Consider the following 22,853-nt stretch of genomic DNA (forward strand, 5'->3'; position numbering starts at 1 on the left):
AAGCCAGGCTATGGTTATGGCGAGGACAAAATTGCATGGGGGTTCCGTAGTACTCAATGGGAAGGACCTTTACCAACGCTCACAGGGCTCATAACTGGGAGGGACCACAACGATCGATCATCTAGTACAACTCTCTCATTTAACAGATGACAAAGTTGAGACATAAAAAGATTCAACGACTTGCCCAAAGCTACGTGTCTGTGGTGTCAGGATTTGAACCAATACCCTTCAACTCTAGATTCAGTGCTCTTTCCACTGTACCAATATTGTTCAGATCAAATGAGACAGTGTATGTAAAGCATTACATACACAATCAGTCACTGCTTTATTAAGACATCTATTTATTTATATTCTTTATAACAAAATTAAAATTTCTCAATTTAATCAGGAATACTATTTAAAACACCAAACAGGGGATCAAGGCTTGTACATTCAGATGTTTCATTTCCAAGTCAATAACTAAGGTTTTCATGGGGACCTATGCCAACCTTCCCCTAAACTTAGTCATTTAATAGCATCAAGCCTCAGGCAGTTCCAATTAAAAGAAGGAGTGGAGGAAAGAGATGGACACAGACGGACAAAGAATGAGAACTGTGGCATAGATTAAAGGGGGGGGCATTCAAGGAATCAATAGCAAACCCATCTCTATTTACAGATTAACGGTTCAGCAGAGTGCAGTGAGGAGAGTAATGGGGGAGTAAGCGGCGTTAAGACAATTACCTCAGAAAAGCAGGACTTCTAAGTTATTGGGGGTGGGCTCTCCGCTCTGAGTCTAGGGAAATGGCTGGAAGGACTGACATCAGCTCCCCATCCAGCCCCATCCTGGAACGGAAGGGAAAGGTCAGAGCTGGGAGCCAGCTAAGTGGGTTGGGAGGAATCTCATGGGCGTGGCAAATCCCAATGGCCTGGCCCCCTCCTGATTCTATCTGGCAGAGACAGGGCAGGGAGGAGGACCACAAGTGAACCACATGTTTGTGGGAAGAGAGGCTAATTCTAGGGGAAACCTTAGTCTTTTGCTTTGGCTGTAACAGAAAACTGGGATGAATGTAACTCCTGTTGTTTTATTTGCAGTCCCTCTCTGTGCTGGTCCTGCCCCTTAGAATGGGGGCGAGGGGCTGGGAGGGTGGGAAGAGGTAGTGACATCCTGGTCAAGGATCATTGCCCTGAATAAAGGCATGTAGACAGTGGGATCACGGCTGGGGGACATCAGGAGGGAAGAGCAAGGGCATCGAGAGGTCAGCCCAGCCTAGCCCATTCTACACGAAGTCTCTGGAGGTCAGCAAGGTTAATTAGGTTGGGTCCACACAAACGCCCAGATCTCTGTACTTCAAGGAGCTTGCTCAGCTGGTCCAGGTGTCCAGGCAGGCCTCAAAGGTCAAGAAGGGGGCACCATCTGTCTCTGTTGGGCAGTTCCTTTGATTCTGCTCTTCTTTCCTTTCCCAGTCTAGCTCAGGTTTGGGCCGTAGCACCGAATAGAGGTGAGACTCGTAGCCGCTGTCTAGAATCACGATCCGGGCCCGGCGGAGACCCTCAGCATCCAGTGAGCGGTCTTGTGAAGCCTGTGGCCTCTCCAGCTTGGAGAGGAGCTGCGTGTCCCATTCTGACTCTGAAGAACAGTGCTCCACCAATAGCGGACAGCTAACTTTAGCTGGAGGGAGGGAGGCAGGGGCTGCAGAAGGTACAGGGAACCAGGGGCCATCCAGATTACCTTGTCTCTCTGATGGTGGGCAAGGAGGTGCAGATACCACATCCTCTAATGATGATGGCAAACTGGTTCCCTGCAAATGCTTCTCAGAGCTACACGTTGTCAGCTGGAGGGGTGCAGATTGGCAGGCTGGGTAGCTAGACTGAGAGTGATGGTCAGGGGAAGGGCCAGAGACCCAACAGGGAGACAGCCCTGGGGCTGTCTGTCCCTCTCCTTGGAGAGGGCTCGCGTCTTCAGACACCTTTGTTATTACGTCTACTTCCAAGCCTGGGAAACCAGAGCACAGTGGATCTCTCTGAAGCTTGCTAGGGGAGCCATGTGGGGAGGAATATGTAGATTTGTGGGTAGCACCACGTGGAGAGGCAAGCAAAATGTCTGGATTCATGGCCAGGTTAGGAGGGAGAGATAAAGTGTCTGTGTGTCCCTGCCCAGTGACCAGAGGGCACAAGACAGGTATATCCGAGATGCTCGGACAAGGCAGTGCATCAGGGGGCACTCGAAGTTTCTTCTCCGCCCTACGATCAGGGGACGGAAATTTCCGCTTATGGCCCATCACTGACCTGTCTTGCTCACTGAGGAAAGGAGGGGTTGCTGATCGGTCACAACAATGGCGCTTAGCCAAGAGGTCCACAGAAGCAGCACAAGCCAGAGTGAGCTGGTGAACAAGTGATGGAGCCCCTGAGGAGTTCCTAACCATCCTGCCCAATTGCCCCAATCTCCTGGAACCTTCTCCTCTGACAGCTTTCCCGCCACTAGTCTGTTGAGTTGGTGCCAAGGGGTCAAGAGTGCCCGATGACAAATGGTCATCTCCTGTCTTCTCAGTACTTCCTGGGGCTCCATTTGTCTTGGGAGATGGTGTCCTGGGATCTGGAAAGTGGCTTGGAGGAGGTGATCCTTGTAAAGAACCCAAATCATGAGGTTCTAGACCAACAGCTGGAGAGCCCGGCAGCCTAGAAAGATAATTCCTTGATCAGTTGCAAGTACAGACTCACAGGGAGGGAGAAGAGAGGACGACCCTGTGAGAAACAATGGAGACCTGAGCTTGGCCTCCACTGGGGCATGTGCTGCCCCTGCCAGGACTTGTTTCTTTCCAACTAAAAAGATCAGTGTTCCCCTCCCTCGAGCCCCTCATGCACCCCCGTGAAACAGCTGAGAGGGAGGCGGCCGTTTCCTGTGTCCAAGCCTGCACTGGATTCCAGAACCCCTCTTCTCCTGGTTCTGTGGCCTTGTGGTCAGAGCTGGCCAGAGAGGAGTGGGTGAGAGGGCATTCTGGTTAGTGGCTCTAAGCAAAGGGATCCTACTGTGGGGTTGCTGGAGAGGGCAGTGGAAGAAGCAGCAGCATTAGGGAGGAGGCAAAACCACAGCTCTGGGCAAGATGAAACCAAAAGTTCACTAGAGCACCAGAAGCTGTCTCTTTCTCTGCTCCCAGAGATTCTCCTTCTTCACCTGTGACATGCCCACTTAACCCATTTCAATTTAGTTTCTTTCCAAAAGGAGAATTTCCCTTTTCCTTCCCAGAGGGAAGAGAATTCACCAAGGTCACACAATCACAAACAAACAGGAAAAGAAGGAGGGGAAGGGGAGAGAAGGGAACACCTCCAGGGCAGATCCTAACAACCTGCAATTTCTTTCCCCCCCCTGCCCCAAGCATTTGAAATGGGAGAACACCAAAGGCAGCACCCCAGGTACAACTGGGTGGGGTTTGGGGGCCCAGCTGCGCCTAGTCACAGGGCAAGTCAGACTCACCTGGGGAGCAGCATCTGAACGGAGAGGTCAACAAAGTTATTGCTGAGCTGGGATGTGATCTGGTCCACTGCCGCATAATTGGATGCTTCCACAGCAAAGCCCCTGTGCTGGTCACTTTGGAGATGCTGAATGGGAAGCAGAGATGCAGACCTTTGAATGAGGAGGTGGCTGCACATGCAGACAAGGGCACTGCCAGGTTTCCCCTGCCAGCTGAGAGCCAGATGCTGAGGTGCTGATGGTGGGGGCATGAGCATTGCCCCAGGGCTCGACAGGGAAAGGGGGTGAGGGATTTGGGACTTGGGGCCCTCTGGCTGCCCTGTCTACATTACTGTAGCACTCCAAAACTTGTGTGATGCCTCTCAGAAAAGCCCCCAGCATCAGAAGGAGCAGCCTTACCACACGGAGCTCCTCAAAGTCCTTCTGGCAACACTCACAGTACCCCTTCTTCCTCTTGGGCACCGTACAGGCTGGAGACTGGGGGCTCAGCTCATCGCCTTCAGGGTCTCTAGGGACAAATAGACAACAAGCAAAAGTTACTACGGCTTGAGAGAATCCCAAACCCTTCAAAAACCAAGCCAGCCACTTGTCTCTCTTCCAGGGTCTGCATCTCCAGACACCACTGAAGACCTATAACCCTCTGACCTGCAATCCAACAATCCCCGAGGATGCGGGATCTGGGAGATGATGGCTCTGGGAATAAGCCAATAAGGAGAAAAAAAAACTCTATTTCTCATTTACAGGTCTACTTTGGGCTGGGTATATCCCTCCCTGTGTCTATTGGCTTCTGGCAGCTTAGAGAATCGAGGTGAAGAGGGAGGTACAGACTACTCTGGAGGTCCCTGTCTGGTGAGTCAGACCTCCTCCTCCTCTCCTGACCTCTGCCTTTCCTCCTTCCTGACAGTGAATGTGGGTGGGCTTCTTCAACCCAACCCCTGACCTCAGGGCACAGAGAAAGCATCTGTGAAAAGAAAGAAGACCACTTGTGGGGAATCAGATTCTGCCCACCCACCAAACAATTTGTCTTTTGGGACAAAGGGAAGCAAAGATCACAAAGCAGAATAGGTAAAATCTCAAGTTCTTCCTCCTAACCAATCCCCCCCCACCACCACCCAAGCATTCTTCCCATCTTTCTAGAGTCAGTCTGGGACTAGTCCCTTATTTGCCTGATCCCAAGTGTTTAAGATCAGAGATTAAGTGCTAGAAAGGACCTTAGAGATCATCTCATTCAAAGCCTTCATTTTACATACAAGAAAACAGAAGGTCAGAGGGAGGAAGGGCTTGCCTGAGATGGCCTGAGTGCCGAGTAGCAGAAGCAGGCACTCACATCTGTTTCTCTGGCTCTCTCTGCTAGGCCAGAGGAGATCTCTGTGAGGGCAGTGAATGAAGTCTACACTGATGACCTTCTCGTCTACATCACCAGCCCTGTCCCAGCCCAGCTCGCCCAGACTCCAGCTCTATCCCTGCTCCTCAATGTCTCACCAGCAGCTCAGATCATCATGTCTAAAGCCCATCTCTCTTCTATCCCGCTCCCAGAGAGGCTTTCCTCCCCACCTTCTCATTCCCTTAGAACTGAGATTTCTTTAGTATTCCTAGTAATGAAATACCCAGTCAACAGACCTACAACTACTCTGCATTTTACAGTCTCAGGGACTTGCCAGGGCATTTAGAAACTAACTTGTATAAGGTTCACTTAGGATGTGTCAGAAATCAAATCTGAACCCAGGTCTTCCTGATTCCAAGGCTAGTTCTCTATGTGATTATGCCATCTGCTTTGCTAGATATGTGACATTTGTGATGTGATGTTACTGTAGGTAAAGTAAATGTGTAAGTAATTTTTTTTGTTTTTTGCGAGGCAATCGGGATTAAGTGACTTGCCCTGGGTCACAAAGCTAGTAAATGTCAAGTGTCTGAAGCCACATTTGAACTCACGGCCTCCTAACACCAAGGCTGGTGCTCTATCCACTGCGCCACCTAGCTGCCCCAATATGTAATTTCATTTTATTTTAATTTTAATTTCTTAAAAGGCAATTGGGGTTAAGTGACTTGCCCAGGGTCACACAGCTAGAAAGTGTCAAGTGTTCGGTCTGAGGCTAGATTTGAACTCAGGTCCTCCTGACTTCAGGGCCAGTGCTCTATCCACTGTGCCATCTAGCTGCCCCCCCCAATATGTAATTTTAATATAAATTTTATTTACCCCATATATACTATGGTAAATATTCAGAAAACAAAACTTGCTTATTGCAGGTACGCAGTGACCTCAAACCATATTAGACTTGAACTCACATAGAGCTTGACAAAAACAGCTACTCTTGGTCATGGGAAACTTCATACGCTGAGTCTCTGGACTTACCAACTTAAAAATCCATTGTGCTGCTGTCTTTCATGGCGATGAATACTGCACCACAAACAAACACGTTTTGAGAACTAATGCTTTATGGCATGATGGCTCTTAAGACCTTGAAATTAATTCTGCTGTCATCTTCTTTTCACCCCTATATTCATTCACCAAATCAAACGCGGTCAGTTTTCCATCGGAAATGTCCCTCCCATCACCTTCATCTGGATGACGCTCACCGTGGTCTAGGTCTCAGTCCTCACCATCTTATGGTGGGATGACTACAGCTGCTGCTGAGCTGTTCTCGTCCAGAAGAAATCCACCAACTGGACAACTGAGTGCCATCTGACCTTGGCTGCAGGGCCTGAACAGATACAACTCCCTTTCCTTCTCCCTGGAATATCACGTGGGCCAGTAGGTAGCACTTCTGGGGATTGCCTGGAACTACCGATGCTCAGGGTTAAAGTGATACCAACTATCTCCTGACGTAAAGCCCAGAGGGAACTGGAGGCCACCTAGTCTATTCCTCTTTTCCTGCTAACAGTACAGATGGAAACTGCAAAGTAAATCTTTGTAAACCTTCATTTGTAAGCAGCCCTCATGTTCAGGTACCCAGGCATGGAGCCAGAAAGACCTACTTGGCTTTGTGTTTGTGGAAGGAAGTTCTCACGGTTTCAAATGGACTTGTGTTTTTGGGTCCCAGGAAGTTGAGCTCAGGAAAGCACTTGAATTGATGGTAGAAAGGTTGGAATTTCCTGAAAAATTAAAATACATAAAAAATATTTATAGCAGCTCTTTTTGTGGTGGCAAAGAACTGGAACTTGAGAGGATGCCCATCAATTGGAGAATGTCTGAACAAGTTGTGGTATGTGAATATAATGGAATACTATTGTGCTATAAGAAATGTTGAGCAGGCAGACTTTAGAAAAACCTGGAAAGACTTATATGGATGGATGCAGAGTGAAGCGGGCAGAACCAGAAGAAGGTTGTACACAGTAACAGCTACATTGTGCGATGACTGATAGACTTAGCTTTTCCCAGCAATGCAAGGATCTAAGAAAACTCCAAAAGACTCACAATGGAAAATGCTATCTACCTCAAGAAAAAGAACTATGGAATTTGAATGTAGTTCGAAGCATACTATTTGCTCTCTCTTTTTTTTTGTTTCAACTTTCTCATGGTTTCTCCCATTGATTCTGATTCTTTAATGTGAAAATAGGTTCAATATGAATGTATATATGGAGCCTTTGTCAAACTGTACGCTATCTTGGGGTGAGGTGAGGGGAAAGATGGGGAGAAAATTTCGAACTCAAAATCTTATGGAAGTGAATGTTGAAAAGTAAAAATAAATTTTTTTTCAAAAACCACGTCATCAAAAATACATCAAAAAACAGGAAAAACAAACAATCAAACCTACAAAGCTCCAAAGTTTGCCTGTAATTGGGAGAGGCAACGGAAAAGAAGTTATACCAATCCATATCCCAGGCCGATAGGAACAATCCTAATTACACACTTAATCTTAGTTTATTGTTTTTTTCAATTTCAAAGCAAAAATAATATCAAGAATTTCTAAATGAATATATTTAAATACTTTCCAAAATACTTGAGTCTTTCAGTAAGCTACTGGGGGCAGCTGGGTGGTGCAGTGGATAAAGCACTGGGCTTGGAGTAACATTTGAATTCAAGTCCTGCCTCAGATACTAATTGGCTGTGTGATCCTCAGCAAATCACTGAACCTGTTTGTCTCAGTTCCTCAACTACAAAACTGGAATAATCATAGCACCTGCCTCCCAGGGTGGTTGTGAAGATAACATGAAACAATAACTGTAAAGCACTTAGCACAGTGCCTGGCACATAATAAGTGTTATACAGGGTCACACAGCTAGTAGATCATAGGATTACAGAATTTAGAACTGGAAAGGACCTTAAAGACTGTCTAGTCGAACCCCCTCCTTTTACAAGGGGAAACAGAAAAGTGAAGGAACTTGTCCAAGGTCACACACAAACTAAGAACCATGACACAGGTCTCCTAATTTAATGCTTTTGACTGCACCACTCAAATCTGATCAACTTCAACAGGATTTTTACTTATTCTAATTTTAAAAAGTTCAGTATTTATTAATAGGCACCTATTATATGCAAAATAACTATGCTTCTTTCTGGGGATACAGTCCCTTGAGGGAATATAATATAGATGAAGCAAGAGAGAAGTATATAATACAAATTAGAACGTGATAAAGGCAGAGGGCAACAAAAAAGAGGTATGAGACTCATGAAAGGAAAGATTATTTCTTTCAAGTACAGGAGGAAAGCAGCAAGAACTTCAGGGAGGAGGTGGCCCTGTGAGAAGGGCCCTATAGGAATGGCAGGAATGTGGGGAAGGTCTCCCCTCAGCAGCATAGGATACAGGGCACATAGAAATAAGAGGCAAAGAGAGGTGAGGATGAGAACAAGGCACTGACCACCATTCAATTTGGCTGGCATAGAGCATTTATGGGGGGTGCAGTGTGTGAAATAAGGCTGGAAAGTCACCCTGTAGCCACCCTGTGCCCTCTCTAATGCCAAACTTAGGAATCCGTATTTTATCTTGTAAGCAGTAGGGGGTCACTTGAGGTCTCTGAACAAGGGACCAACATGCTTAGAACTGTGCATTAGCAGGATTGCTTTGGCAGCTGTGTTAAGGATGGATTTGAAAAGGAGGATACTAAAAGCAGGGAGACCAGTTAGATTTATTACACTAGTCTAGGCAAGAGATAACAAAAGCCTAAATTAGGGTGGTAATGGTGGTGGCGGCAGTGGGAGTGGAGGGGAGGAAGGGACTAGACGAGGAAGGTGACAACAAGTCAAGAGTCAAAGCTGACTCAGGTTTGAACCTGAGGGACTGAAAAATTGCCTTCAACAGAAATAGAGAAATTGGGAGAGTCTTGGGAGGAAGACGATATGCTCTATAGGACGTGTGGGATGTGAGATATGGAAATGATGTCAAGCTTAAGATGTTTCTTAAAAATCTATAGATTTTTCAAGTCATTAACATAGAAGAGATCATTGAAACACTGGCAATGGACAAAGCCATCAAGGAAAAAAGTGTAAGGAGAGAAGAAAAGACAACCGAGGACCTAGCAGAAAACAAATGACTGTTTTTCAGAGGAGTAATTTCTCCTCATTCCTCCCAGTAAAGTTACAGGGAAACAGAAACTCTTTCTTTTTCAGCATTATGCCAGGATCAGCAGAAAAGTTTGAGGAGGACACTGAATGAGAACAAAGCCTTGACAACAGATCTACACAGCGTGATTTCAGGATCATGTCTGAGACACTCAATACGTCAGAGAATTAAAGACGTTCTCATGTTTAATATGCAAATTCAAACATAAAAATGTATTTCAAAACCAAACAAAAAATTGATTTTTAGAACATCCAGACTCATAAGATTAGAGTTGAGACCAAGTCACTGGAACAAGGCCTATTAGTAGGGACTTAAGTAAAAAGTTTTTTGAGGCCAAGAGAAGAGGCGAAATGTGTCATTCATTCAACAGCCTCACTCACTCTTATCTTCAAGACTGGGCTTTCTTTATGTTAGTGTTTGCAGCTGAGCATCTCTCTGCATGCTTGTTGGAGAGAAAGCGAAAAGGATTTCAAGATTTACTCAACAGAAGGACTAAAGAAACACAAGAGGCCTCTGCTGCAGATCAGTTCTCCTTCCTTACAATAAAACTGGACACAATCAGGTGCTTTTTGTATATGGAGAGACTCAGACAAAGGCCAAAGAGAGAGAACAATTCTGCATAAGTGCAAAGGCTCTCGAGTCTGAGAACCAGAATTGAGGGTCCTCAAATTCCTCATCTGTAAAATGAGGGGGTTGGATTACATGGCTTCTGCGTTGCCTTCCTAGGGAATTTAGCAGTCCTAGGATTACACATGATACGGATTCAATAAAGCACTGTCTGTAAGGCCTGGGCTATAAGAAAAGCTTCAGGCACACCCACATTGTGCACACACCAACCTCCTTAGATTACAGGGTACTTGCATGTCAACTCTTTTATCTGACCCTCTCAATCACACTGTGAAGGCAAGCAAGACAGAAATGATTCTCCCCACATGACTCATGAAGAAATGGAGATTAAGAGATTCACCCACAATCATGATGCTAGGAAGTGACAGAGGTGGGACTGGCCCCCTGGTGTTTTCTGACTCTGAGCCCAGGGCTCTTTCCACTTTAGTATTTTGTGGGTAATTAAGATTTTTTCCCCCCTCTATGTGCTATTTGGGATTTTTCATGTCTCTGTTCTCTCATCCATTAGTGTAAATATTTCAGAGCTAATTACTTACATGTTTTCAGCACAGACACATGCTTTATTCCCATTCACAGGGTTTTCTGCCCTCCCCCCCAATCCCCTGGGTCACATTAAGCCTCTACCCTGATGCTGCCAAGGGCAGTAGAGACATCTTTCTTTGGGAGGTGTTCTATGTTCCTCTTTGCAGAGTTCTCTGCTTTCATTCCATAGTGTGCCAGGGAAACCCTGCGCCTCAGGGAGCAGGGGCTCATCTATGACAGGTACTCACAAAACAAAAGGCTGGACAATCCTTGGTCTAACGCTGGGGTAGCCCTCCCTCACCAGCCTTCACCAGGTGATCTTTGTGAGAGGAGACAAGCAGCATGACAGAAAGGGTGGGGAATCAGATTCTAGTCCTGGCACTGTGGTTAGCTGGTTGTGTGGCTGTAGGCAAATTATTTCGACTTTCTGGGCAGTTTCGCCACCTAAAAAATGGGTAGCTTTATGTCATAGAAGCGTTTGTTGTGAGGATTAAATGAGATGAGATGAAAGTTCTTTGAAAAAAGCTGAAAAACAACCACCCCCTCAACAATATTAAGGACAAATATTCTTAAGTAGAAAGAGAAACAACAGAAGCCAAAAAGTCACTTAAGCTAAGTGAGTCTCCTCCCATACCAAACTCTTAAAACTTTTAGATTATGAATATAAGCTGATGTTCAATGTCCACAGATACACTCAGGAAAAGAAGAAAAGCATTAAGAAACCCTAAAAAGAGTAAGAAGAGTTAGTAAAAATGAAGTATTTAAAACAGGAAATCCCAGTAATACATTAAATAATCAAGCCCCCAAGTCATCATGAGTCATCTTTAGGTATGGGGAGTATCATCATCTGTTGAACAATAACCCGAGATGATTAAAGACCAGATCAAAATGGTTCTCATTCTTGTTTCTGACTTCCACGTGTGGAGAAAAGCTTTTTCTGAAGAGGGAACAGGAACATATACTGGGTCTGGGGAACTCCAGATGTTAAGTGCAGGTCAGCCTCTATCAGTGCAACCTTGGACAAGTCATTTCCGTGGTCAGGGTCTCAAAGGGAAGCATTGGGGGAGTCTTGTGGGGGTGATTCTCATTTACCTGCTGCTGTCTTCGATCTTTAAGAATGGAACCTTCAATCTTGCCACTGAAAAAGCAACAACATATAAGTTTAGCCATTTGTCTGCAGATCAGACTTGGAGGGGGGTTTTCTTAATAAACAGGATGTACAGGAGATTCTGCCAAAGTCTAAAAGGCTCTCATGAGCTAGAAAAACAAGACAGATTGAGATGGGTCTTTCCATTTGGCAAGGGATAAGTTTTCTACTCTCCTTTCCTTCCCTCCTTTATTTGGATAATATTAACAGTTCTGTAATTTCCAGAGAGAGAACTAGTGATATGTAGGGGAGGAGTATCCTCATTTTATAGGAAGCACTTTGAGAACACATTCAGGAATCCAGTAAATAAAACAGACTGCAAACACGAGCTATGATACAAACCCCACCCCCACCTATTACCATTACAAATTATGTTAGAGTCAGCCATACAACTTTGTCTAAGTTAGGAGTGTTAGTTAGATCTTCCCCAAAGGCTTGACGCTGACTCCAAGGGCCCTAAAAGTCTCTCAAAACAGCATTCCACATTAAACACCAGGGAAAAGTAATAAGACAAAAGAAAAAGTTGGAGTAGCAGCCATATTTAAAGGTTAGGGTCAAGGAATCCAGGTTATGTAATGGGAAGTGAAGTCTCAAAATAAAAATATGCCCCATGAAACAAGCTAAAAAAGGCATTTAGGTTCAGAAATCACCAAGTTAAAAAAATTCACCTATTTGCTTGAGTTGCTTATAAAGCCAAAGAGGTCTGTTGGGTAAATGGGATGGTAACCTAAACCCAAAGCTGCTCTTTCCTGCTGCAGCTCATCTATGGAACCTAGGGGACTAGTCAGTGTTCACTCATTCCAGGGCCATCCCAGTAGAGGAAAGACAGGGAGTGGCAGTCTCCTGAATAAATGCCTAAGCCTGGATAGTGATGGTACCCTCTAATCCCATTCCTTTTTTGGGGGGCAGGGGTGTTGGGAGGGTGAGAATTAATTTGGAGATCAGACATGGAGGGATGAACTGGTGACAGAAGAGTTTTAGCTAGCGTGGGTAAACAAACAATGACCAGGGATGAGGGGATAGAGCACATAGTCAAAAAGGGATCTGAAAAGCACCCAGAAAGCACCAGAACTTCAAAATCAGGCTGGTATCATCACACATCCCAACCCAAATTTAGGATCTTGACAATATCAAAGTAAAGAGCAGCCTCTTTAGTCTTGAGACAGCAGCTTTTATTAATCCTATTCTGGGTGATTCCTTCTCCTTTTCTAATTAACTTAGACACAGTGATTAAAATCAATTCCTCAAAGATTTCCTTTCATTTCAAACACCAGCGCCAAGTGACTTTTCTTCGCTCCTGCTTTTGGATGTGTAAATGCCACTTAAAGAGCATCTCCGGGAGAAACTCTCTCTGTCCAAAATAAGATGGTGAAGAAAAATCCTGTCAATCTGCCTGTTTGTCAAGTTTCAAGGAGTTTGGCATTTCTAAAAATGGAAAGCAGATGTCAAACTGCCCACCCTGGAATGTTATAGAATTGAAAGGAAAAGGGAGAGAGGGTATTTCGAACCCAAATTTGCTCCATGGCTAACACTGCCAGAGGATCTGAAAGCATATATGATTGTTCAGACAGCTCTGGCTCCAAGTCCCTGCTCTCCAAGAGGAGCCCTTCAAGCCCTGGCCTCTGAAAACACCCTCCCAGAAGCAGCCCCTTGGATGGAAGTAAAAGGTGGATGCTCATCTCCACCCACAAATTAGGGCACCAGCCCTTCACGCTGACAAAGCACTGGGAAGGAATGTGTATCTGAGGCAGGAATGGCTATAGATTGGACTCGTTTCCTGTCACAAACAGGATAGGACAGATGTCACCACGCAGGGAGTCAGGGGTGTTGGGGGAAGGAGGAATTTCAATTAGATGGTGAAAAGTTTCCACACTGACCTTTAGGAGCTCTTGATTCCATTGCTGCACACGCTTTCTAAATGGGAAGAAAGAGTAGGTTAAAAGTAAGAGGGAATTGTAGGATGACCTTCAGTAAGAACAAAGACTGTATGACCCATGCTGCTTCTCTCCCATGTTTCCCTATTAGGAGGAACTGGTCAAAGCCAAGAGCTCCTTCCCTCTGCTCACGGGAACCTGCCAGGCTGCCTGAAGCAGAGTTTGGTGCTAGAACAGCCTTGAAGGATGTTGAGAGTAGACTGTCTAGTCTGGTGCATGGCCCCTCATCTTAATGCTAGCTGCCTCCTCAGCTGGAGGGTGGGAAAAGGGGATTAAATCAACAGGGGAATGTCCTAGTACTGTGTATATATAATCCTAACCCAAAGAAAGGTCCAGAAAAAGTGAAACATTTTCTAAATTTCCTCTCTAGTCTAGCCTCAACCACTGATCCCTGTGCCAAGAGCCTTAACCTCTTGGTTACCAGGAAATTTGTGCTCAAGACTTTCACCAACAGCAGTGGTTCTTCAGATGGGGTCTGTAGATCATTAGTAGCCCAAGTGGACCCTTCAGGTGGCCCATGGTCTGGTACAAAATGCCAGGATAAGGTATGCTAGTATCTGTGTGAAGTTCCCAGAGAACATAAGGAAAAAAGAGAAGAAGGAAAGAGGTTTATTTTATATGTCAGATAGCTGGGAATAAAGTAAAACATAGGAAAACAAGGGACCACCCCTTGAACTTTTCAGAAAAGAGAATTGAAGCCCAGAGGTTAAATGATTCACCTAAGGTCATATAGGTAATATATGATAGGGTTGGAATCAAAGAAGTCTGCTCCAAAGGCATATGAGGGAGCGGACGCAGCAAGCGAGAATAAATAATTTGGATGGTCCACTGGATTACCCAAATGGTCACCAGACTTGAAAGCTCAGGTATCACTGACCTACAGAGACTACCCCAACCCTTTCAAACCCACCTTTGGCTTCTTCTGTTCTTGTCTGGTCATATGCAAAATACCAAGGCACAGTTGTTGCACATGCATCAACATTTCTATTGGGAGAAAAAAAAAAGAGATTGTGGATCAATGGGCCCTGGTCCTCATTCCCCTAGTATATCCTGTCCATGGAGCGAGCCCCCGTCAGAATTAATTATTCCCCAAATCCTGCTTCATGGCCTTGCCTGACACCTTCTGGCAACCTATAGCTCTTACAACTTCTGAAAAAAACCAGCAGAAAATGGCCCGAGGGTGGGCGACTGTTCATGAAAATCCTTTGTTCCGGAGGCAGGGGGAAGAAAAAGCACTTTGCTAAGTATAAATCAAGACCTTCTCACAAATGCTAATGAGTAGCAGCCCCTGATGGGCCAAGCCAGAGAAATAACATCAAGGGTCCAGATGTCTTCTCGGAGGGGAGGGGCAGGGGGCTAACCATTCCAGAACTTAATCAACCCACCAGAAAGGAAGAAATACAAAGAATTTGGGAAAAATTTAATTTTCAGCAACTCTAAGCCCCTCTAGGGTACTCAGAACCAGCTAGCTGATGGGTCTATTGTGCATATGTGGGTGGACTTAAAATTTAGGGTGGAGGGAGATTAGCATGCCTATAGTCTATAATAGCAGGTTACATTTATTTTATTTAAAGTGCTATAGGATTTTAAGATTTGCAAAACTATATATATCATACATACATATATCACCTCTTTTAACTGTTAAAACAATCATATGAGGTTGGTAGGTTTCTCAGTTTTGTAGAGGAAAAAACAGGAGGCATAGAGAGGTTGTGACTTGTCCAGAGTCACAGACAGTAAGTACCTGAGACAGGTTTTGAAACTAGTTCTCGATGACCAAGTCCAGGACTCTTATCCACTACATCATATTGATTTTTCTATAAGTTAAAGAGTAGAAAGTGCCAGAAACAAAAAAGGTGGCAAAACTGCCATTTCCAGACCCGTAATTGCAGCAGTTCAACATGGTCCATTCCATGGCCATTTTAAAGAAGTACTCCAAATTCCTGATAAAATATCTGGGGATGCCATCACTCCTATGACACTCCCATAAAACGAAACAAAACAAAAAACCTTTGCTTCAGGTATTTCTGGTAAAAGTAAGATATCTAAGATACTAAGGGAATTGATACAAATACATATCGAAAAGCCATTCCTCAGAAGTTGGTAAAGGATATGAACAATTTTCTAAAGGAAAAAAATGTTCCAAATTACTAATAATAAGAAACGTGAAAATTAAAACAATTCTGAGGTTTCACCTCACACTCAGCAAGCTGATAGAGATGATAAAATCCAGAAACAGACAATGTGGGAGGGGCTATGGGAAGATAGCAACTCTAATATACTTCTGGTGATGCTATCAAGTGATCCAACTGTTGGAATCATGGCAGCAATGCAACTAAATTATCCATACCCTTTGACTTCATCATCTGCTACTATAAATATACCTCAAAGGTATCAAAACCTGAAAGAAAAGGCCTATGTACACTCAAATATCCATATCAAGATTTTTTCAGCAGCAAAAACCTAAAAATAAGCAGGTGCCCATTGACTGGGGATACTTGAATAAACTGTATATATGAATGTAATGGGATATTACTGCACAACAAGAAATAATGAATTATTGGGCTATATCACACAAGATGAGGAATTCTGAGAAGCAGTGGGAGACTTGGTTTTTTGGGGTTGTTTTCTTCCTGTAAGCTCCAGGAGGGCAGGAACTGTTTCATGTTTGTCTCCAGCATCTAGCACAGTCCCTGGGGCAGTGCTTGATAAATGCTTGTAGATGGGCTGAATGAATGTAAAAAGCAGGACATCTGCTCTTCTCCAGCACTGTACCAGCATTCCTGTTTCCCATGGCTTTTTTCTTGCTTTTCTTTTTTAATTCAATGTCATTTTATTTTTAGATCCACATTCTCTTCCTCCTCACAGAGAAAGCAAGAAAAACAAAATCCCTGAAACAGGGCAAGACTTGTATAAACTGAAGCAGAATGAAAAACAGAACCAGCAGAACAATATACACAATGACTATAATAATGCAAATGAAAAAAACATGAAAAAGTCTCAGATTCAATGTAACCACCAATCTAGGTTCACCAGGCCAGAAGCTGAAACAGACTTTCATTTTCTCAGTAAGGGCACGGGAGACTAAGCGCAGAATGATGGGAACACAGATGCTGTGAGAGTTGGTTTTTCTTAACTGTCTTTCCCTGTTACAACAGAGGATGTACCAGAAAGTGACTATGGTGTTTTTCAAAAAGGCATCAATGTAACTTAACTTAAAAATTAGTAAATAAAGTTTTAAAATAACTTATGTCCCATCCTCTCATTCCATTGCTTATGCCCCAAACCATCTATGATCTGGCCCACAGAGATTCTTCTTCCCTCAAATTCATCAATTCCCACCCCATGCTGACCACACAAAAGGAAGAGGGTTAGATAGTACCATCAACATGGAGGATGCGCACTCCCCAGGATCGGGCATTGGTCAGGAGGCTGCTGCCGCTGCCTGGGCTGCCACTGGGGCTACCCTGCAATGAGGGAACAAAAGAGTCAAGTCCTCAAGATATCCCCAGGCACGAGAATCAGGACAACAGGGCTTCCTGGACCTCCTACATACAATCATCTCCCAGATACCCATAAGAACTAAAAGAGACAATAAATAAATGGTAACACACTTCAAGTATTTTCCTTACATAACCTGGAGGCATGTGAAACAAGGAAGGAAGTGAGGCCATTTACCCAAACTGACACAGCTGGTAAATGACACGGGCAGGATAGAGGGCTGCTTCTTCAGCATCATTACCAAGCCAATTAGAACATGCACCTATGCTATTGAAGCCTCTTTATTCCACAAAGCTAATGGTTGTGAGTGAGACAACAGAGGGAAAGTACCTCAGAAATAACCTGTGAATAACCGAGTCTGACGATGATTTTTCTCCAACCACTGCATCCCCAAATCCAGAAGCTCACACAATATGTCATAGGATCACAGATTTAGAGCTAGAAGGGATGAGGCACCTAATCCAACCCTCTCACTCTGCAGATGGGGACACTGAGGCCAGGGAGAGTTCAGTGACTCGTCCAAGGTCACAAAGGTAGAAAATGTCAGAGGCAAAATTTGAACCCAGGTCCTTTGACCCACAGCCAGTGTTCTCTCTACTTCTCTACACTACTCCCTCACTTCACTAGATGAAGATGGAAAGCACATTTACTTTCCTTTTTTAGGTAAAAATCAGCAACATGGGTGAAACCCACAGGCCCATATATCCCACAGCGGCTTTCAGGAGAGGCCAAAGAATTCAGGGCAGGAACATGCCCCCCGAGTTACTGCCCTTCCCAAGCTTGCCTGATTTTGGATGGCCTTTTGCAACAGCTCCTTCCCTCTGCTCATGGGAACCTGCCAGGAAAAAGGACAAAATGAAATTTCAGAGCTGATGCTTACCCAATACCAGGTATGGTTTAAAAACTATGGTCTTGCTACACATTCCCTAGGATGGCATGTTCTTCACCCCAGAGTGCAGTCACTGCTAAGGCGTGAAATGTAAAACCTCAATGTGACCGAAGACAACATTTCCTAGTGAGCCAAAAGCAGAGCTGACACCCAAATACAGACACTCCAGCTGTCAAATCCCATCCTGTTAGAAGGGCTCTGAGACAGTTACAAATACAGCCATTCTTTAAAGATCCACATGTCTCAACTGTAAGACATGGAAGACCTTGCACAAGTAGGACTAAAACGTGGGTCTTTTAAATACTCACCCAGAATTTCTGCCTTTATGATAACCCTACAATGATAATCCCTACAAGAAAGCCAATCTGCAGTAAATTGTTAATGTCTTCCCATCCGCAATATATATCTGTCCTGGCCTGTGCCAATTTATGCCCAGGGAACATATCAAATGAAGTAATGCCTGTAAAGTGCTAAGTAAATGCCAGCTGTTGTCACTGTTATTGTAAACTTTAGTAATGACCTAAGTTAGTTAGGATGGTAATTAAGGTGACTTTTAGGGTTATCTGCATCATTGTTGGTGGCTCCAACGTAAGACAAAGGAAGCCATTCCCCAGGGATCTTATCGCACACACTCAGGTAACATACATGCCACTTCTTATGTAAAGAGGAATGGATCCATCATTGAAGAGTTGTATGGATAAATACACTTGGGAGTGATAAGATACTGCAACCGCGTTTCCAGGGTCACTGAGCTGTGATGAAACATTCACAGCCCCTGATTCAGAAAAGAGAGGTCTATCCCAAATGACAGTAGAAGCCCACCACCCTCTTCCTGGACAGAGCTCTTCCCCACCCCTAAGGCCATATAAACACACAAAGGAAGGTTCACATTCTCAGTCTCTCCTTCAAAAATTCTTACAGTATCTCTTGGCTTCGGCCCAAGCTTCTGGTCCCCTTTAGGATCAGCTGGAGAGGTCATTTCTACCCGCCTTTTCCTAAGGCTCTCGAAGCCCTGGTGGCCCAATGCACTCTTCTCTGCTTTGGGCTCCCTGCGGCTGGTTATGATGTAGCTCACCTCCTTGCTTAGAAAGCTCTCAATCACCTGAAAGCAGAGGAGGGAGAGAAAGGTGGTTTTAAAAAAAAAAGGTTGTGATTGCAGAATGGAAGCATCAACACCAAGGTCTGGGGAGGTAATTCTGCCTCTCATCAAGCCAGAAGTGAAGAAATGTCAATGCTTTGAAACAGTCTGAGGACAGCTCTGTAGAAAACTCCCAGTAGAAAATATCAACCCAAACTATAAGCAAACAAAACAAAACCCAGTCAACTGTACAGAGATAATGCTTTTGACCACACAGTAACAGGCCATGGCTAATGAGCTGTTCTTTTGGGAATAAACATGAGTCTACACTGGGCCATCCATAGCTCTTCTCCTTTATGCTCCGACTTCCAAATTATCTCTGAGAGAGCTGGCTGTAACACTGCTTAGTACAGTGTCTGGCACATGGAAGACGCTTAATAAATGTTTATTGATTTTTTTGAAAATTGGAACAGTTTTTGCTTTTTTTTTAAATGTGAAGTGAACTGACCCATATGAGAACTGAATCTCTAATTATGGCAAGACTATTCTTAAAAAGGAGCTTAGGAAAAACAAGAGAAGAAAAGGATATTTGGGCAATTTGTGATTTCCAGTGGAAGAACCTCCAGTTCCTTTTCAGGTGGCATTAGAAGGAAACAGAGTCCTTTCAAATGGCATACTGAGACACTTGGTATTTTCTTTCAGAAAACAGACCAAGGAAAAGTTCTGGCTGTTACTAATATAGATAACTATACTGAATATGCAGAAGAATGAATGCCACAATGGGGCCAATAATAACACCTACCTCGCAGAGTTCATGTGAGGGTCAAATGAAATAATATAAGGAAAGTGCTTTGCAAACCTTAAAGTGCTATGTAAATGTTAGGTATTATTATAATGCCAGAAGTTAGGTAGGAGAATCACTGTGATGAATGAAGAGGGCAAAATCAGATTAATTCTGATCAGCAATTCTTTATTCCATCCCCCATGCCAAACTTTCTTTGCTCAAACTTTCATTCCTACCAGTTCGATGGCAAGGAACCTTTGTACGCTGACTTAGTTTGGACAAAGCTCAAGCTTCCGTGTTTACTTGCTGCTGAGCCAAGCACTAGTGGCTCACTATGCTGTCTCCAAAGAAAAGTACCATACAGAGCTTCATGGGAACTCTGACCTCAGCATCTGTCCATGTGACTTCTTTAAACTCTGTTTAATATCTTTTCTCCAATTTAACTATTTGCTAAATTCAAAGTATACAACAAACAGTTAGTCCCAATTTTTTGGAGTTTTGACAATTTACTATTTGCATGATTTCATAATGTACCCCCTACCCCTAAACCCCACTTCTGCTCCCATACTTACCAGAAGGGATTGAAATGGCATACTTAAATTAATTTTGACAATCTAATGAGATATCTATGGGTGTGAATCATTAATCTAATCCCTCTCTAATTCTTAGTTCCGACAGGCACAAGATTCCCCCCCACACCCCAAAAGACAAATCTGTCACTCACTCCACCCAGCTGCTGGATAGCCCTCATCAGAAACTGGAGGTTCTTGCCAGCAGGCAGATCCAAGTAGAAGGACTTTCCAGAAAGTGGCTGTCTCATGTTACTAGGAGGTTCTTTATGTTTTTTTCCTAACGAACTGGCCACTTGAGCCGCTAGAAAAAAAGACAGTAAAAAGGAACAATTAGCAAAATGTTTATGGGTACTAGAGTGCCTCACTGACAAGATACTTGGCTCATGCCTCCTTCTGCTAGTTTTCTCCTTGACAAAATGCTGATGATCACATTTGCATTCTCTTTCCCTGCTATTTATGAGTTTCTTGGATGCCTCAAATGTTTAAAGTTACAATTCCACTTGCTTTATCATTGACTTTTCACAATCAAATATAAATTCTTGTTTGGCATTTGAAGCCCTTTACAACCTGGCCCCAAGCTACTTCTCTGACCTTATGACTCATTACTCCCTGTCCACATGCAGTGACTATCTTTTTGTTCTTCATCCACAGCTCTCCATTTCCCATCTCCATGACTTTGTACTGGATGTCCCCCATGCCTGAAATGCACTCCCTCCTCTCCTGTGCCTCTGAGAATCTCCAATTTTCTACAAGGTTTAGCACAAGCACCTTCTACCTTTTCTCATCTCCCTCCTCACCCCACTCCATATCATATCTATTTTGTATCTATATTTCATACATATGCTATTCTCTGCCCTCTTCACCCCCACCTCCCCTTACTGCAAGTTCCTCAAGGGAAGAGCCCATTTCACTTTTGTCTTTGTATCCAAAGTGCCTAGCATACAGTAAGTGCTTAATAAATGATTACAGGCAGATAAAGCAGGAACCAGAGCTAAAATTAAGGTGAGCTTTTGTTTCTGAATATATCTATCTGTCCTCATTTCTAACTACCCTCATCTTCACCATTTGCCTCAGACAAAAAACAACAGTCCTTTGTTGTCAAGAAACCTACTACTAAGGGTAAAACAAGGCATACAGGTTAAGGAAATACAAAATAGCCTAAGAGAACTGGAAGGAAGGGCTCCTCAAGAACATTTAATTTAATTCTCGAATTTTACAGATGAAGCAACTAAGGTCCAGAGAAGGGAAGTAGGTGACTTCCCTAAGATTAGGGCAGTTAGTGGCACATCAATGACCAGCACCCAAGTCTCCCAACTTCAAGCCCAGAGCTTTCTATTTCCCTATACTACAAACCCAATAAGGTAAAAAATAAATCCCCTCCTGAGGAGGCGCAGCGAATAGAGCCCTTGGCCTAGAGTCACCTTAAGACCTGAGTTCAAATCCAGCCTCAGATACTTCCTAGCTGTGTGACTCTAGGAAAATCACTTAACCCCGTCTACCTCAGTTTCTCATCTGTAAAATGAGCTGGAGAAGGAAATGGCAAACCACTCCAGTATCTTTGCTAAGAAAATCCTAAATGGGATCATAAAGAGAAGGACAAGACTGAATCAACTGAAAACAAGTCCATGATGAGGACAGACTTCAACACCTACCTGAATGTGGAGGCAGGGGCTGGAGCCTCATCTCAGACATCAGCTTCCCAAGCTGGAGGATCCTGACCACACACCTGGGAAAGAAGAAGAGAGCAGCTGGTCAGCACCCACCAGCCCCAGGCTCTGCCTGTCAGCCTTCCCCAACTTGGATCACCCCGTCTGTGGTCCAGCTCACAGAGACCAGAGAGTGCCTCCCTGCTGGTGGTCCTTCATGCCCTCCTGGCCTTCCCCCAGGCCACTCTGTCTCGGTCCTCCCTTAACCTGTGCTCCCCATCTCCCTCCCCAGTCCCCTCTATGTCCTCATTCTCATTACTCTGTGCTCCCATCCCCCTCCTCAACCCGTGCTCCCCATCCCCCTCCATTCTCCTCAACCTGTGCTCCCAACCCCCTCCATAGCCGCTTCTCCCTCCCCAACTTGTGTTCCCCATCCCGCTCCTCAATCTGTGTTCCCCAGTCCCCTCTATGTCCTCATTCTCATTACTCTGTGCTCCCATCCCCCTCCATTCTCCTTAATCTGTGCTCCCAGACCTCTCCTCAACTTGTGCTCCCCATTCTCCTTCTTGACCCGTGCTCTCCCACCGCTGTTGCTCAGCCTGTGGTCTCCAGCCCCCTTCACGGGCCCAAGCTAACCCGTCATTGATGCTCCCCCGTCTCCCTCCCCACGTGTTCCCCGAGCCCCCCCCCCCGGCTCCCCTTCCTTCAATCCGGGTCCCCCCGCTCCTGCTTCCCTTCCCCGTCTCGATTTCGAGGGTCCCGTTCATTCTTCTGTTTCCTTCTTTCGCTTCCTACCTCCCCCGCGGCTCCCGGCTGGGCCGTCGTCCAGTCCCCCGCGCCCTCAGCCGCGGCTCTAAGTTTAAATTTCCCGTCCGCTCCGCCCCTAGAAACAACCCAACCACCGCAGGAAGAGGTAGGACGGCGGCCGCAGGGGGACAGAAAATCTCGGCAGACGACGCGCGCCTTCCGCTTGCCTCCGCTCCGGGCTTCGGCCCCGCCTCTCCCGACTTCCCATTGGCTAAGATTTCTGCTTTGCTCGCCCCGCCTTTTGTGCAAGACTGCAGGCGGGGCTTTAAAGTTTAAAGGGGGCGGGGCGGGCCGCCAGTGCGGCCCGTGGGGAGGTTCGTGATTGGGTTTCGAGCTGGTTGCCTTGTTACCGTCCCCGCCCCTGGAGGATGGGGAGGGCGGCGCCTCTTGGTTATTA

The 22,853-nt window shown here is 45.0% G+C and overlaps 1 protein-coding gene across 1 annotated transcript; it reads right to left on the reverse strand.

Annotated features, from left to right (window-relative positions):
• Positions 1–306: 306 nt before the first annotated feature.
• DBF4B (DBF4B-CDC7 kinase regulatory subunit) lies at positions 307–22,588 on the reverse strand. The gene is made up of 13 exons (XM_020997769.2): positions 22,445–22,588; positions 21,656–21,729; positions 20,156–20,304; positions 18,489–18,671; positions 17,465–17,515; positions 16,562–16,646; positions 14,090–14,163; positions 13,123–13,159; positions 11,191–11,236; positions 6,425–6,541; positions 3,848–3,956; positions 3,452–3,576; positions 307–2,655 (listed from the first exon to the last, which is right to left on the reverse strand). Exons 2-13 carry the CDS (start codon positions 21,693–21,695, stop codon positions 1,341–1,343), a joined length of 2,331 nt encoding a protein of 776 aa, XP_020853428.1. The 5' UTR covers positions 21,696–21,729; positions 22,445–22,588; the 3' UTR covers positions 307–1,340.
• Positions 22,589–22,853: the final 265 nt, after the last annotated feature.

This window comes from Phascolarctos cinereus, unplaced genomic scaffold (assembly GCF_003287225.1).
Source record: "Phascolarctos cinereus isolate Bilbo 61053 unplaced genomic scaffold, phaCin_HiC Scaffold_5;HRSCAF=322, whole genome shotgun sequence".
NCBI lineage: Eukaryota > Metazoa > Chordata > Mammalia > Diprotodontia > Phascolarctidae > Phascolarctos > Phascolarctos cinereus.

Excerpts from the sequence above, each read along its gene's own strand:
- DBF4B (XM_020997769.2), bottom strand. The coding sequence starts at position 21,695 with ATGTCTGAGATGAGGCTCCAGCCCCTGCCTCCACATTCAG. Across the intron at positions 3,957-6,424 it reads TTCCACAAACACAAAGCCAA|AGACCCTGAAGGCGATGAGC; the intron begins GTAGGTCTTTCT and ends ATTTGTCCCTAG. Across the intron at positions 2,656-3,451 it reads GTTCAGATGCTGCTCCCCAG|GCTGCCGGGCTCTCCAGCTG; the intron begins GTGAGTCTGACT and ends TTATCTTTCTAG.